This window comes from Rhopalosiphum maidis, chromosome 2, assembly GCF_003676215.2.
Source record: "Rhopalosiphum maidis isolate BTI-1 chromosome 2, ASM367621v3, whole genome shotgun sequence".
Classification (NCBI taxonomy): domain Eukaryota; kingdom Metazoa; phylum Arthropoda; class Insecta; order Hemiptera; family Aphididae; genus Rhopalosiphum; species Rhopalosiphum maidis.
This window is the reverse complement of record NC_040878.1, coordinates 48,962,059-48,981,312: the sequence shown is the minus strand read 5'-3', so window position 1 is coordinate 48,981,312 and position 19,254 is coordinate 48,962,059. Positions and strand designations below refer to the sequence as shown.

At 32.2% G+C, this 19,254-nt stretch overlaps 1 protein-coding gene across 1 annotated transcript in view; it reads right to left on the bottom strand.

Annotated features, from left to right (window-relative positions):
* The window catches only part of LOC113552171, a 211,539-nt gene that overhangs the window by 9,680 nt on the left and 182,605 nt on the right, over positions 1–19,254 (bottom strand). The window contains 4 exon segments of the mRNA XM_026954905.1: positions 125–348; positions 462–629; positions 918–1,016; positions 3,355–3,474. Of these exon segments, the coding sequence (XP_026810706.1) occupies positions 125–348; positions 462–629; positions 918–1,016; positions 3,355–3,474 (611 nt within the window).

Genomic DNA, 19,254 nt, shown 5'->3' with positions numbered 1-19,254 from the left:
ATAAAGAGTTGAGTACGTCCCCTGCTGAGGGACCACATCCCAAGTAAACACAACAGTAAAAAAATTGTGGACAGCCGACGAAAAGATCAACTATAATATGATGCATACGAAAATAGGTACTAACCTAAACACTGCTACATAGTTGGTAGTCGGCCATCCGATGACGAAAGACGTGTCCGAAGACTTGGGAATTTCGGCAACTTCGTCGATTACAGCCGGCGATTCGTTGAGCCAAATCTCTGATATCCTGACCTTGTCCTTAAGTTTAAAGTTACTACCGGATTTCGCTTTGGCCACCAGCAAGAGGTCATTGAATAAAAATAAATGACGTTCTTGACAGTGCACACCCTATATCAATTCACAATAGGATAACATTATTTAGTATTACATTGCGAGTACATAAATAATATAATATAATACATATTATTGTATTTGATATTTTAATAATTTTTATTATTTACATTAACGAATTGAACAGGAGTTTCCATTATAAACTTCCTCGGGCTATCGTTTTGGATTTTGTTGGGAGTTGAAGGAGGTGACTCCGATCGCAGAGATTTCGACGATAGGGCTCTCCGCAGAGCAGCTGTACCGGTTCCTCCTCTCTTCCGAATTAATCCTTTCATCTTCTAAACAACGGGCAAAAACATTATAATTAGCTATATAAATAAACTAAAAAAAATGTCCGAATAAATATGAACTATAATAATATAAAGTAAAATAACGCATACATTTATGACAGCAATAAAAATGTCTTATCAGATACAAACATTACACAATTATAAAATTGATAACGCCATTAGTTTAAATATTAAACAGTAAATAGAAAGTTGTTGACAAAAGTGTCATTGTTCTAAGAAATATATAATATAATATCTTATTTCGATCGTTGGTATTGCATAAATTGTTAAACTTACCATTGTGAGGGCTTCTTTGTCGTACAATCTGAGGAAATCGCTTGGAAAAACATCTTGAATTCGTTCTAAATCGCTTTGTTCGTGAATACGTTTTACTGTCTGTAAATAAATATATAAATATAAATGACTACACGTATTTTAAATATATGTATTGCATTTTGTTCCAAATAGGATATTTGATTCATTGTGTAAACAATAACATTGGTTTTTGATTGAATACGAATTTAATTAGCAGTGAAATTAAAACGTACGCAGTTCAATCGCAATTGTTACAATTGCGTTAAATAGTGCAGTATATTTATAAATATATATATATATACATTTATTGCCAGGAGCAAACTTTCATATTATGTAGATGCATATATCATGTTATTAAAGCGATTCAAAAGTGTAAATGATACGATTAATAGACTGTAATAATATAATACAGTACGGGTGCCCGCTTGACGATTTTTTAAGTTAACTAAAAGCCGACGGGCATATTGCCGAAAAGTGCGACGACTACAATAACCTGTGTTGATAATAATTTTTCATTCACACCGCGCGTATCCGTCGCGTTTAAAACAAACATAGGTACCTATTTATAATATTACTATTATGTATTTGTACAATTTTCGTTTAACATAGAAATAGAAATTGGAGCGCGTCGTGACAAGACGACAACTACGTTCGAGTTCTATAACTATAATACACGCATATATGATATTTTACATTTTTTATACATGCAATTCATTGTATGCAAATAATAGTTATTAAAACAAACACACGCGAGATATTAACACCGTTTGTCATAGATATTTCACGTAAGAAAATAAATATCATAAACGAAGATCATAATAACACGAGGGTGCTGTGTTATATTATACGTGTAATACTGTAATATGTAGATGACTTATAATCTGTACATTACACACAAGTAATATAATGTTGAAAATATTACACGGTGTTGCAGTGTTTTCTTGGCGATTTCGTAGTGTTGATAAACATAAATCAGGCAGGACGCAAATAACAGATTTTAATTAAATAAATATTAATATTTCGTAGGTATAAACTTACGCCAAGGCGAATGATAGCGTTTATGTCGACGACAAATTTAACTGTCAGAACAAGTTAAACGTATTGTATAACTTTTAAAAATATAATAAATTATACGGAATTTATGTAGATAATATACACATATCTTAGTGAACTATATAATATTATCATAATATAATAAACGTTTAAGTAGTATAATATAATATACCAGTATGACATTCTAATCTTATATAGACATATCGGCAAACGCCAAAACCGGATTGCGAATCGTTTTTTAATCGGAAAAATAGTGTGAAAAAGAGTAATTTTCTAAAAATTGCTAATTCATTAAAATTATGCGTATTATATTCGCGCTGCAGTCTAATCTCAACGCCTCTTCGCAGATATGAATTGCAAAGTGGTGAAACACGCGCGGGGGCACAAGACGAATATGGTCATTCTACCATTTCACTAGACCGGTACGCGCACCAGTGTGTCTCTCCTTGGCACATTTAGCCCCCGTACAAATCCGTTACATAGGTAGGTCGTAGGTACTACACGTATTATATATTATTAATAGTATATATGTGTGTATGTGTGTGTGCATAAGTGTATTATATATGCAGCCGGTCTAGTGCGTTTTATCGTATCGGTTTTGGGTGTGGTTTTGGCTTCGGCGATCGGTGTCATTCACACCTATATAAAGTCGTATACAACTATATAAGATCGTTTGGCGAGCGCGCGGTGTTTTAATGATAATTAATTATATTATATTGTTTAAATTGGAGCGATGGCGAAACCATAGGTATACACACAGCATACACTGTGTGCGCGTATACTTATATATAGTAGGTACTATTATACTACCGCGAACACCACCTCTATTCATCAATGGAGATTTTACGAAATAAACGATATATTATATTTTATATGCGGTGCGCTGCAGATCCGTTTCAAACGCTTAGACAGCACCCATTGTGGTGGATATCGAAAAAATGAAATAGGTACAAGTGGGTCGTTTTTATCAAAGAAACGAGTACGTATATTATATCGGTTCAAAGGTCCGCACAATGAGCGGCAATTATGTACACGGTCGAAAAATGTATATATATATATATATATATTTTTTTTTTTATTATTGTTATTTATAATGTAGTAGGCGAGAGAAAAAGTGATATGCTTCTTTGTGCCATGCTGAACGGATCGAAGAAAGTGGGTCTCCCTCGTACGTACAAGAGTATACGGATTATATGTGCGGCGTGGACAATAACCGACGCAGTTTGTTTATCAGCGCGACCGATTCATTGGCGGCGGCGGTTTGTACGACATTCGACGAAAACGTAGTCGGGATTACGCCTACGGACGAGGGCGGTTGAATGAAAAGAATAATAGGAAAAAAAATACTCAAAATAATAAAACTCACTTGTTTGACGGCGCTGTTCGCCATACACAGATCGTGGTATTCGGCGCCTCTTCCATGTTCCGGTCTGGTCTCGTCCAATAAACTTTGGAAATACGTTTCGTATTGAGTCAGTCTCTGTACCTGCATTGAACAAAAACGTAAATGTATTTAGTGACAGTGACCTTCGTTCTATATTAATATAATATGTAAGTACATAACTAGGTGATCATAGAGAACCCAACTATATTATGATATTTCGACCGTGAACTATACGTCGAACCGTTATATTATTATTATTACACATCGCAGTTGTGTGCAGAGCACCAATACGTATGATATATATATTATATGTATATACCATTCATTGGTGATGAAAATTATACAATACGGAGACGTGTCAAAAGAAAACAGTGAAACACGTGGGGAGAAAGATTAATATAATAAACTACATGGGCATATGCATATTGCAAAACAAGAACTATCGTAATTACTTATGAAGGTTAAATATCGTCCACATTATTTATTAATAAAATACTATTATTATTATTATTATTTTTATTATTATTTTGACGTAGATAAATCACAATTCACAATTTATTATTTTTATGCTGAACTGTTGTTATAGTTCCTCCATAGATGCAACCTGCACATATTATAGTATGTTCCCAGTGCTTGTAGCGCGTACGCCATTCTCACTTATACACATAATAAATCTATCGGAATGGGCACCCTATAAAGTAGTATAATTCACAAACGGACGCGAGTAATTTTAACATAATGCGATAAAAAGCAATTCATTCGATTAAACGGGCGATGTTTGTCTACTTTGAATCTTTATAGCAACCTCCATATAAGTATTGTAACGTAAATAATATATGCTGCCAGTTGGTAGGAAGGTATAATATTGGCAGGTTAACGACTATCGTTTGATTATTGAAGAAGACCGTATTCAGTTACGTATTTACGTCGTGGTCGGTACTTCAGTAATATATAGGTACATTACACGTGAGGTGTAAATAATAACATTACAAACGCTTCTATGAAAGTATATTGTAAATAGTTTCTGTATAACTACAAATATATATATATATAGACTATACATTTTTTGTATTACGGAAATGAATGTTAATGTTACACCAATCACTTAAATAATATGAAGATACTAATTTTATAATTTGGTCTCTGCAAATGTTACGTTATGCGATGTACCGGAAAGAAAATTTAGAATAAATAAACCTTTAATAAAGTACTAAATACTACTCTGAAGTTTAAAACTTTACATTTTTAAGATAATCAAAAATCCCGTTCCTTTCGACTTGTAACCTTTTACTAGTGGAAGTAAGGATTAATAATGAGTGAGATAATTCTAAGATAGAAACTAATAACAATGTATAATAACTTATGAAACAATAATAATAACAAAGAATAAGAAATACTAATATTTCTACTAAAACTTGATGTCCAATCATTTCCACAATCGCGATACATTTTCCTATAAAAATCATCATCTGTTTCTGGTCCTAAATTATTATTTATTTGATTAAAGAATGTCTATATAAACATAATATTTTAAGTTTGTCATTTTTTATTCAATAACTATATACAATTGTATTATTTAGAATTAAAGTAATTTTATTTTTTTCACCTATTAATTTTGATAGATCGCATAAAACCAATGAGAAATATGAGTAACACAATGGTATAATTTATACCAATGGTAATATTTATATTAACGTTATCAATATTTAAAATAGATCATTTTCATAATATTATAAATTATCAGTATAAACAGAGTCCATTTTTTCCTTATTAACTATTATGGGTCAGTTGTGGTTAAGAATTATATTGTGTTAGATTTATTCCCCTCTTTCGCCGTAATAAGGGCTTCGTTGTATTGCACGCGTTTTTTGATTTAGGTTTTTTTTCATTTAAAACTGCTATAGTTTAACAAATAATTAGAATATTATATATAATGTATATACATACGATATATTTTATTAATACAAAAAATAAAAATATATCTTATTTTAAACGGTTAGTTGTGAGTTAGTGTATATATTGCATATACGTCGTATGTACCACCACTGGGAACTCATCGTGTACGTGCGAAACTATCACACATATGCACATTATATACCTACCCGAAAACCTGTAGAATTCTCGCACGAGCGTTCTCGGAAATCTGCGAGATACCTAACCTCTATATATTATAATACGAATAATATACAAATGAACACCATACTTAGTATCTACATATATAGTAATACGATACATCCGACAAGCTTCCTGCTGGGACACGGCGGGCGAGTCGAGAAACGTGACACTTAAACGGTCCCTGAGTTTTTGTGTAGGTACATCCTGTCGAAAGATTATCATTTAACCTCCTGCCCAACCTTCGCGAATCGCCGTCGTCCGACACACCGCTTACATTATTAATACAAACTCAACGTATAGAAACACTTACGGCCCTATCGCTATTATTACATTATATAGATATGTATAATATATATTATTATTTGTTATATTATACGCACACGTGGTATTTTCGTTTTCAAAGTGGTGGGACTATTACTTGATTCTATGTAATATTATTAAATATATACGATACACCTATATACACCTCGAACATAGTCTGCAGTTCTATACCTAACAAACAATGATTATAATATGAAAATTCACCCAAGGATTAAGTTTTATCGTTTTTACCCATTACAACTACATAGAGGGTATTGTTTTGTCGTACCCAGTCTGAACGCCAACTATAACTTTATTTCTTTTTCTGTATATTTATCCATATAGTATACCTTTGCATTATTATATTTTTGCCCTTGAGCTGTACCCGTATAACGAACATATAATTTTTTTTAAACATATTTTCTTGCGTAATCGACACCGCAAAATTTCTAGTAATTTTTCAAGGTGATCCTCCTCAATCCTCCTCATAGCACACACCGGGAAAAACTACTTGTAATTATCGTAATTAACGGATTTCAGAGGAAAATATAGCGATTGAGTTGGAAAAAAACATCACCTTTGTTATTTTAGTACATCCTCTTTTATCATACCGACAACTATAAAATAAAACAAGTATAACCATTTAAAGCACCGTTTTGTTTTCAGGCGATCAATAACTACATAGTCTTGATCTCGTTACACCGATCTACATATTTATGTACTTTATCGTTTTAAAATAAATGATAACATTGCATTAAGAATTAAGACATATTCCAAAACGAACGTCCACAAACAATACAATTTAGTGATATATATTTTTAATAACCTTCAAAGTTTTGTTAGTTTCAAGTTTGCTATAATTAACATAGTTGTATACATTTTAATATAATAACGAAGTTTTTATCATGAGTTTTAACATTTTTCTGCCAACTAAATTTTCCCGAAAATTATTTTTATGCTAAATAGTAAATGAAACATAATTCATATTAATTTTTATGAAATTTATAATATGGTGTACGCTCGACACTTAAATACTTTATTGTGTGTACTGTATACAATAAGTACACACTAGTTAATGGTTATAAAGTTAATCAGTTATAATTTTTATTTGTAAAAAAAAATTATTTATTTTATATAATTTTATCGTAAGACCATATATTCTTATACATGAGTTATTCATTAAATTAATAATTGATAATCTTGCATCATTAAAATTTGTTAACAGGATTGTCGATTAAATTAAAAATGTGTTGATTTAATTGTAATACTACTCCGACAAATACGTCACAAGTACACATAAATAGTTTACTAATATTTAAAGTAAAATATAATTTAAAATTTTATTTTTTATGTTTTAATAGTTTTATTACGTAATTACATTGTGCAGTGTGAATTGCTATACAAGTACCTATATGGGCTATATAATGTAATAAAATGATTACCTACTTAAAATAAACAACTAAACAACTTATTTAAATAAAACAATTTATATTCTGTACCTACACACCCGTAAATTAAATGTTATTTTGAGAGTTATCCAAGTTTTATCAGTTATAAAGAAAACGAATAAGGAAGGTAGTAGGTAGATAGGTACATTAAATAGCTTAAATATACTGCAATGTGTCTGTGTACAGCGTACGTTATATTATTGATTTGCATTCGTATGCACGTGCCTAGTTAATATATCAAATAATATATGTGTTATCTGTTTATTTAATAATACGTTAACAAAAAACTGTCAGCTACTCAAAAAAACTGAACTCAACAATTTCTAATAGATAATCAAAGCTAAAAGGAATGAAGGTAGAGAACGCGTTTAAAACCAAAGCCGTTTAAAGCAAATTGTGATTTAAACCATTGATTCACGCCCGGATTAATAATAAAAAGGTACCTACCATTATTCCAATTTGTTTTATTAGATATTATTGTATATTATTGTTAACGACTTCATTCGAAAAGACATTTCGGGGTGGGCCGTGGCATAATAGATGTATCGACAACAGTATGCGCCACTGCAGTATGCAGCTATACTACATATACAGTTAATGACGTGTGTCACGTGTATCGAGTGATAATAATATCCTGCTTGGCGATGAGGCATAGAAGAATACGTACGTATAATCGTTGCATCGGATATTATCGTATCATCTCGGCTATGTAATTAACCATGGAGGCGTTTCCTTATAGACGATATAATATATTATATAATACGAACCGGTAGACCGGAACCCAATTTATCGTCGAATAAAAACAAAAGAATCGATGATCAAGGGAGTGGGTTTAAAACAGTAATAAGCTCTTCATCCCCGTCTCTTTAATCAAAAACTTCTTCGTTTTGAGTAATTTTATATAACTAATATCACCCGCCGTAGTCGCCTTGATCGGCCGGGGGATGACGTTGAAAGGTAGCATATTTGCATATTGTAAATACATATAATATGCAGAGGTATATAACGGTTTCCAGTATTATATATCAATGTCTATATATATATACACACGCACCAGCCGCGAAACACCTGTGGGTCGCGAACCAGTTTGTTTCGAGATTTTTCCGTTCGCTTAACGCTTATTTCAGTGGCGTTCTGCAACGGGATGCACTCGCGGAATGTATACACGGCATATACGTTTATTATTATCATTATAATCATCGTCATCTGTACACACGTATAAATGGCGCGTCCGAACCGTTTTAATTCGAGCAACGGCCGTTAAGTTTATACATACGGGCAACCAGTGCCGGATAAACTGCCGGCGCAAACGGTGCATTGCACTACGACACCGTCGCTGTGAGATGAGAAAGACCGGACATTGCGGATATCAAAGTGTTATATAGACATATTAAAAATAGCATGATATTATTATTATATTAAAGCTATAATAATTATTATATTGCACATTATATGAATACATTTATAAAAGGCTGAAAAATTGTACAAAATATATTGTAATTAATAATATTATTATTTTTTTTTTGAGGCCTCAAAGTTTTCTTTCGCTTCGTCCGGTCCCACTTGCAGCAGGGTTCAAGATCCGGCATTGCTCACCGAGTAACGCGAACGTCTCGGCTCGAGTCGTATTATAGGTGTAGATACTCGATATCATTCCGATAAATTTAGACGCGAGTCGTCGCCACCACCGCGCGCGCAGAGGCGGTGACCACCGCACCGTTACGCGCGCGCGTTCCCCGAAATCGAGACAGCGCGAAAACGAGGCTATCCTCGGCGCCGCGACGTTCAATAAACGGGGTCACTGGTGTGTCGAAAACGCACGCGGATTCCTACGTCATGTAAATTAATGAACGCGCGCGAGCGATGTTGCTGTTATTATTGTGCGACGGCGCTCGCGCGTGTGTGCTACGGATCCTGCTCGCCCGGGTGAATATAATATAATAATATTATATATATATGTGTGTGTGTGTACGTGTGTACATACAGGTACGCGCGGGCTATGTACTTTATATAAATTATACGTATTATATATAATGTGATGATATGAATAGACGACTAATTCGAAAACCGTAACCCGGTAACTGTACCTATATATTTTATTGTAATAATAATAATATGATGTTATCATAATAATATAATAATCATCATCGCAGGCGTCGTGCGGACGTGGCGTTTCGGTTGTCGCAGAGCCGCCGAGGCCCCCGATAGGTTCTGCAGCAGCAGCAGCAGCAACACCGGCGGTTTATGTTTTGCCGAAGTGCAGAGGTATCTAAAAAAACGATGTATTGGGTACTCATTTTCAAATTGTTTTGCGTACGCGGTTTGCTCGCCGAGAATGGCTCACGAATGGCGGTCCTTTTAATCGAAAAACTCCCATTGCTATATCCACCGTGAACCACGACACGACAAATAAATCGTTTATTATGTTATGAAGTTATGATACGAGTGAAAAATATGCGGATAGAACGCATACCCAAACCCGACCGGCCGTGTCTAAATATTATCGCATTAAAATCCAGTCGGTGTTTTTCGATTCCACAGTATTTATTATACCACACACATACACGCTGCCGTTACATACATAATATACTAATGGCATAATAATTATAATAGCTGTATGGTTATTAAACTTCGCGCCTACTAATAATTCGAGTTTTAAAATAAACCGATTTGAAATGCGCAGTACCTACCTACCTCTATTATGACAACCAACTGCGTTTAAAATGTGGTATCGAATATAACATTAGAAACTTACATTCAATTTATTGATTATTTCCATGAAATTAAATAATAGATTAAATTAATGAAATACATAATTAGGCAATAAACGAATAAAGTATTATTATTAAAAAAGAATGTTTTGGTATTAAATAATATTTTCATTTTTTAAATGTATTTGCCAACGGAAGTAATTTTTGCAATCCGTAATAGCTGTATATTTTAATAATCAGAGCTCGGACTTAATATATCACTAAAAAATATTTATATTATACACCCTAATAAATCTCAAAAATGTCGATATAATATTACCTTGAAAACATAGAAAAATGTAAAAATACCATTTTAAAGTTTTTACTCATATAAATATTACTATTACTTATTAGGTACCTAATCAAAGTAATATCAAATTTTAATGTTAAATGCGATTATCTTCAAAATTATCAAAAATAGCACCAAAACTGAGAAACTAAGACTGAAAACTAAAAATTGTAAAAATGTACAACATAAATTTAAAAGTATTCCTTACCTACTTTACTATTTTTTATTCAAGTAATAGGTATATAGAAATATTTGAAAATTAGAATTTAAAAAAAAAAACGAACCAGAGCCATAGTAATATTAATGTAATAGTGATTAGTTATAACAATATTATTATCGATTGGAATATTTTGAATGTCAGGTAAAAATAAAATCTTCGTTTGAGACGTGTCTTTAAAATAAAGTATTCAAAATGTTTTGAAACAAGTTATGTTCGCGAAACAGACATCACACCACGCACGTACATAATAGTAATTTTACGTATTCGTAAATGGCCATAAATCGACTGTTAAACGAATAAAAACTTCAAACGTCTGGGTACCTAATAATATTCAGACGGCGTCGGGAAGAACTGTGAAATGGTGGTATATATATATAAATATAAATATATATATATTTTTGTTATTCGGCGGGCGTGCACGCATCACGAAAGGATTATTATATACAGACGTACATGTATCGGCGTCGATTATTGTTATTATTATTATTATTATTATTATTATTATCATCATCGTTATTATTATATAGGCACCTGCTGGCTGTACGCCCGAATAATTACATATACATATATAGAATATACGTACTGTACATAAGTACTCGAATATATAGATATATTTCGGTACGTGATTTACCCTCCAAGGTCAGCATTATGTGTATATATATTTATATTATTGGTAGTATATCCCAACTGGCACGTTTATATTGTTATACGTATATTTCTAGTTCTATTCCTATTTTCTTTTCTTCTTTTTTTTTGCGATTCGCCCGCGTTTCCTGTTAATTACAACGCGACGCTGTTCGTAAAATGGACATGAACACGGCAGGCCGGACAGTGTGTTTGTATATATATAATGCCAGTGTGCTGTATCGTGTTTGTGTGAGTTTGCGGGGTAAGACTGGTGCACCGGCATAAAAGGAACCAGTCGTTTCCATATTTGCGAAACGGATGTAGTCCTATAAAATACACACAAGGAACGTGCAACGTCGTCACGTCTATGCTGGATATATGGATGCTGCGGTCGAGTTTTCGTTTTCGCAGTTCCTCGCGTGTATAAATCCTGCGCGTGCGGGGTTATAAACTTCCTGTCGCCAGAAAGTCTGTTCTTTTATGCGATCTTTTATCACGTTACAACAACAGTACAACACCGTCATACGCAGTACACAATAAAAATATATTAGGTATACCTCCCTGTCGTACATTTTTAATTTTTTAATCGTTAAAATAGTAAAACGTATAAACTTGACATGATAAAAAAAAAATATCAGACGTCCGACATTATTATAGCCCTAGTGATCCGGGCCTTGGAAAAAGGTTTACCTAATGTTATTATATATTTCGTTATATTAACTAACTTATATCGTTTTAGAGAGGACTTTTGAGTTTGGATACACGACCAATTTATTATATAACAGCGTTTCTCGTTGATGTTTAATATATTAATATTCATTTGTATAAACCTACGCGCATTATGTAATAATTGAGTTTGAATTAAAATTTAATTCGCCCTAAGCACAATTAAATATTTACTTTGTAATTTCGTAGGAACGCGCGATTTATCAAACAACTTTTATCTTGCACATTGCTATATATGTATAATGTCCGAATATTATCAAGTATATACGACAAACTCGGGGTTCCGTGGCGGTATTTCTTTGACCGATCTATTATGTTTACACTGCACACATAACGATACAAACAAGTGTATTATGAATAATTATATGACATGCTTTTTATATGAAAAAATTTTATCAGCGGTTTCAATTTATTTTTTTTATTATGTAAACGAACCGATATACAATAAGATCAAAATGTACAATACTGTTAAGAATATATGGGTAATAAAATTATCATCATATTAATGCTGTACAAGAAAATCGTATATATATTATTTTTTATGTATTTTTTTTTTTAATTCACTACAACTATATTCTATTCATCATAAATACGTATGTATAAAATATAAGTATATATATATGTATATATATATTATGAATTATGATTTAGTACCAGTTGTCGGTTCTTTGTCGTTTTTATATGTCCCACGTATCACACATACACACACACACACACACACATATTATATTATATTATTATACTTATATATATTATATATTATGTGCAGTATACGCCGATGGCAGTGAGCACGAAAAGAGGGATTTACGCAATACCCTTTGAAAAAAAAACTCCCCCGCATCACACTGGAACAATAGATGCGTTCGTTTTTACCCCGAAGCCGTTCTCGACGTTAATTATTCCTGTATAAAGTATACGCGTCTACATACTACGCAATAGGTTTTCGATTTCAGTTCACACATCTTTCATCTATAATAATATTACATAGCCAACGAGGTCGTTGATATTATGACGTTTTCTCGCACAAACGCACACTCACACCCGCGCGATATTATAACAATATATTATTATTACGACAACGATCATCGTCGTTTGCCGCCGTTAATGGAGCGTAAAATTTGTCTGGGCGTGTCCGGCTCTCCGTACAGATACCTATAATACATATGTATTGTACGCTGCAGGTATCCGGACGACGTTGTCGCCGGTCTTCCAGAACTCGTGCATCACGGACGAAAAGTAACGACGTCCGACGAAATAGGGCTCATCGCGTCAAAATGAAGACGATAATATTATTATAGTTTGTTACAGACCAACCCATCAGTGAATATTTTTACAAACGAAATACAAATATCTATAGACAAGCAGGCAGGCAGGTAATACATGTTACGATACGACGTTGCGGAAAACATGACGACGTAATAAAAACGGATTCTGATCGCGGGCTGTTTGTAGTTTGTTTAATTATAAACAACCGTAACCGACTACATTTTCGCATTAGGCATATAGGTATACTATAAGTTACCAAGTACCAACCACAGTAGTGTTGTGGTCTGTTCGTCTGCGTGTCCTTACTTGAGGTCTAGTTGATATCAATTACACTTCACTTGTAGTGCGGTTTAAATCGGATTTTAAATTACTTTAACTTCAAGATAAAAAGGAAACAAAGTAGGTAGGTACATTTCATATTAAATTATTATACAAACGCATATAGAAAAATGCGTGGTCAACCGCAATATGTAATATCAGTTGTATTTTCTATACAAAATATTTATTCGGTAAAATTATAATGCAAATAATGAATCTTTTCTTTACTGAAATGATGGGGATGAAAAGAGTTGAAATTTCAGAGTCAGTTAATATTTTAAGATTCAATATACAACAAATTAACTATTGGATTTTGTCATCAGTACTTCTATATTTTAAAACTTCTTTTGAGGGTATCATTTTATGTACTCTGTACAATTCTGTTATGTATCAACGAATTGTTATACTGAATAATTGTAGCAGGTCGCAGGTGAGCTGTCATTGACAATAAAGAAAATTCCAATGTATTCATTGTTCAGGCACGTAAATAACTGGAGATATAAAGCACATTTTTATTTCCCAAGAATTTTTATTATTTGCGAATCAGTCATGTGAATGAGTTGACTTTTTTCCCCCTTTGGCCATGTTATTTAGGTACTTTATTGTATTATTATTAGTTTATTGTTAATATTTAAAATATAAATATATTATTTTAGTATTTTAAATAGTTATTTGGGTGCATGGTGCATTCCTAGTTCCTACATACCTAGTATTATATAGATGTATGTTTGAATAAACAATTACATTTTTATTTAAATATAACCATGTATAATATTATCTTAATGTCGGCAAATTTACACATAATATTATAAATTATATTTTCGTCATTTTTTATTTCAAATAATTTCTCGTTGCATTTAAAGTGTTGCAAGTTAATTATTTGTGTTACAGTTCCAACTGCTCGTTTTTCAATATAGACTAAGTATGATTATGGAAACTGGTCAGTAGAGACTTCAACAGTCGTTAATTTACAAACATCGTTGAATGTGCACTAGCATTTTCTTCGAACAGATGACACACTCGGCATCGTACAAATTATACACATATGTAATGTAGTAAAGTTAGGTACGTGTGCTTTTTTTAATTTGTGTTTGGACATATTTATCCAATAATTTCTTAATAATTTGTTATGGAAATTCCAAAAAAAAATCAATATATATCAAACTAATTTAATTGCGTCATTATAATTTATGAGTGTACCAAAATAATTTCGGAAGTGAATTTTCTTGCGATCTGTTATGTAAATGTTACCACAGGCTATTCATTAAAATATTCGTAAAAAATAATAATATTTAATCGTCAAATAATACACAATGATAATGTTTTGAGTTCTTATTTGAAGATTGCTAATATTTTTATTTTGATAATGTTCATACGAGTAATATAGATACTTATATAATAATTAGTTAAGAATTACATTTTTCTAGGAAATTTTTTTTTTTACATAGGTAGATCGATGGTTGTATGCCTATATAATAGTATTTACTGTATAACAACATACACGTGTAATCAATTGTCAAACAGAAATTTCAAGGTCAGTTAATTCACTATACCTATATAAGGTGTAAATATTTTACTGTGCTTCCGTACAAAAACACGTGTTGATTGTTTGTATCATGAGATTTGGTAACACTTTCCGGTTGTCTCATTAAAAAGTACACATATTGTTTACGTTGTAATGATTATCACCGAATGAATAGTAAATCATTTATATTTGGTTTTAAATTCAGACACTCGGACGAGGTCAAGGTTCTTTGGGACGATGGTAGATTTTGTAATACATATCTAACTGTTGAATTTTGGAATTTTCATTCATTTAAACAGAATTGTAAATAATATGCTATTTTTAATGTAGCTCCAGGCTTTTTTGAATGTTCTCTGGTGGAAAGTAGAATCTACCGATTGCCAAACGTGGTTATAAGTCGGAAATGATGTAATAAAATTTTGTTTAATCGCCAAAATACTTTGTCATGTACCGGTTTTTATGCCGGCAGCTACGCATCTTAACACATACATATAGCCATATCGGTATAATATATATTATTATCAGTTATCACATACATGCAGCATACACTAACAGGAAGTTTTTATTTTAAACATACGACTGTCAGACCGTGTGACTGTGTGATTTGGGTCTATTTTTTAGTGTACGTCCTACTGCAAATATAAGCGGTTTTGCAAAAAGCATAAAATTATTTTAAAATAATTAAACATATTAAATTACTCATTACTCGTTATTATTTAATTTTAAAATGATTTGGCATGTGATTGTGTTTCCAATTTAGTCTTATGTAAGCATATAATTACTTACTATTGAGCATGCTAATTTATTTTGTGATATCCTTGAAGTGTCTTTTCAACTTCGAATTACCAAATAATATAGCGGTTTGGATGCACGTATATAATATTGAGTCTTATGTCTACCATAATTTAGATGTTTACCAAAATCGTGTATTAAAAACACCATAGTGTATTTTTATTTTATTGATAAATTCGTAAAAAAAATGGTTTTTGTGAAGTATTCTAACCCTTGTTTACGTATAAGAAACAAATGGAACCTATAACAGACGAAATACTCTTGCCATTTCTAGATAACTATTAACGACAAAGAATGTATACCAATTATGATTTATAAACACGTCGGCAAATGAATGATTTTTGGTGAATAACACTCTCTCTCGACTTGAATAATTACTAATTAGTTTAATACTTCTGTAGTTATATCTAATTGGTACGCTAGATTATATGAACATTATATAGGTATTATATATTATTTATAAGATGCGATTGATTTACAAATACAAATAATATTAATATTGGAAGTTTTATTGCGCTAAATGACTAAGTATTTTAAAATCATAATGTTTAAAATATATATTATCAAACTCTATCCTAATATATTAATTTAAAATTGAAGACAATCCGCTCACTTAAGAGCCATAAAAATCGCATTCGAAAATATAAACAATAGTGCAATAAGCGGGTCAGATATCGAATTTCATATAGCTGCAAAACGTAAATATAGGTATTGAGTATGTATAATATTACGGAATCTTCATAACACAGGTATATATGAAAATAAATAAATACGAGCGTATTGCAGATTATGTTGGTATTGCGTTACTAAAAATCATATAACGTAATTTATTCGACAATTTGTGTAGGTACTGTATAAACAGATTATAACTTATATATAAGATCAATAAATTCTTTAGTGTCATGCTTTGGTTCAAGTTGATAAAAAGTTAAAAACCATATATTATAGTAATGATTGCCTAAATGTTCAATTAAGCCAAATCATAAAAAGACCATAAACTACACATTAAGATGTGGTATTCAACGAATGACGATTATCGGTGGTAATGATCGATAAACATAATTTAAATCGTCGCTGTAATTGCTGATTGTGCACTGTTTAAATTCGAAATACCGATAATATGTTTTGAAAATTTGCTAATTGCGATCCCTCCTTGGCAGATATGTTCGAAGAATGAATAACTCGGGGCATTGTTATTTAGAAAACATTTACAACGACTGGGGCGGTGGTAAAATTGACAAAAACAAAATTCATATATTTCCTAGAACTCATTCTCACGGTATAATATTATAGATAATTTATTGATCACCTATTCCATAACTTCTATGTAAAATGTGAATTTTCACAATTTATCGATTTTATGAGATTTATAAATGATTAGTCAAGACTAAAGATAAAACAAACAAAACACATACGCTCATAATATAATATGCGTAGATATAGAAAAATAAAGATAACTAAATCGAGATAAGTCCACGCAAATGTAAAAACATACCGAATTCGTTACGAGAACCATTCGAAATGCATTATCGTTGAATGAATCCCAAATTGTCAACGTTTAAGATCACCGTAGCACTGAAGTACAACCGATAAACTATTACATCGTTCCGATAACAAGTATATTAAGAAAAATAATACGCACTCGGGATGAAAATCAAAATAATTCACAATACACATACACTCCGCAATAATCGCGACGTACAGACGGCGCGACAGACGAACGACGTGAGACGGATGGCACTCGAACTTGAACTGGCCGGCCGCGCAGTCCAGCACACTCCAGCCGCTTCCTCGTTGTGTCGCACAGTGTCCTCGGCACTGGCGCTATCTGCCGGCCAGGTCGGGCGAACGCACATCTCGTATTTTCGAAACATTTTTACAACACATCAAAACATAAACGTATTGTATAATATATATTACGAACGTGTATTTTACACGAATATTCAACACACACGCATAATAATATGACCAAGACGAATGTGCGAAAATAGTCCGTTTTCCGCACCGCCTCGTAAGTGCGTAATAATAATAATAATAGTAATAACACTAATAATAATGATAGGTAATAATAAAAGCATCGTCATCGCCGTCATCTATTATTATGCAACTCGTAAAATTGACCGATTACCAAGGAGACTCTGTATAATATTATTATCATATTGTAGAAAATATCTTCGGGAAGCCCCCGGGCGGCGGCGGAATAATCTAGTTTTTTTTTGCAAGGTAGAGGAAACAAGTTGGTGCCGGGTTGGTATTTTTTTTATTATTTATATTCGCTTATCCTCCACACGATTCCTGGACTTGCCAACACGCGGCTAAATGCATAACAATCAATATATAGTTGCTTATAATAATAACGACAGCGATGTTGATTATACCTAATCATAATTTACAGTTATAAAGTGACCAAAGTGTGCTTAACAATGTATTGTACATAAAAGCGAGCCTGTATGTAAAAGTAAAATATGTATGAAATCAAGATCGGCCGAGACCACTCCGACGATGAGACGATGCTGATGTACCGATGTAAAAACTGTGAAGTTAACCTCCTCCCTTGAACACTTTATACAAATTATATAAATTGTTAACTGTAGACCTCAATTTGAATGTAATTTTAAGTCGATTTTTGAACTCTTTAAATTCTTTGTTTGGAAGATACGACCATAGCTAACACTACAGGGGGTATGTGGCTGAATATAGCAAGGACGTAACAACAAATTTATATATTTAAAGTACTTTTATGCGAATTTGCAGTTTTTTTGTTACTAGTATAAATTGTATTCCTCCACTAAAAACAAATTCAAAGTTGTAGAAATTGTGTAATTTTTAACAAACTTCGTTGAATAACGTTGGCACGTTAGTAAGTAATATATTAAACAGTTATAAACATAAGTTTTGAAAAATAAATGCCCACTATAAACGAGCGCCAAGTCACGCGCTATATATAATGGAGTACCGAAAAAATTACGGAAAATTACGCTATTTACTGGTAAAACTCACGGACACAAATTACATACAATTATGCTATTATAATATTATTATTGTTGTTGTCGTTGTATTTTAGTTTTTGCACACCGCGCTTCACTGCTCAAGACACGTTTCTTCTTCTCCTGCGGAATAAGACCGTCTCAATTGCTGCAGGACAGTAAGTATATAGTATGAAGAAAAAACGCGTTACATGACGATTTGTACCAAGTGACTCATATTCGCACACGCACGACAGTATACTATATAATATGTTGTAGGTTGTGTTTGAATATTGTAACGAGAGTGTTAATGCGTTATAATATATTTTAATATCGGCGACGCAGATTGAATTACGTCGTACACGATTTTTCGTTTAATTACATTTTTTCCTAAGTATCATATAACTTATCTAGTATTCGCTTACTGCTGTGTTCAGATATCGGTGCGTTGGAATTAATTTTACACGACCAAAATAATTGTGTGCATATCATCCTGCTATGTCACCGACTGAATTTTGGATAATATTTATATTATATCGA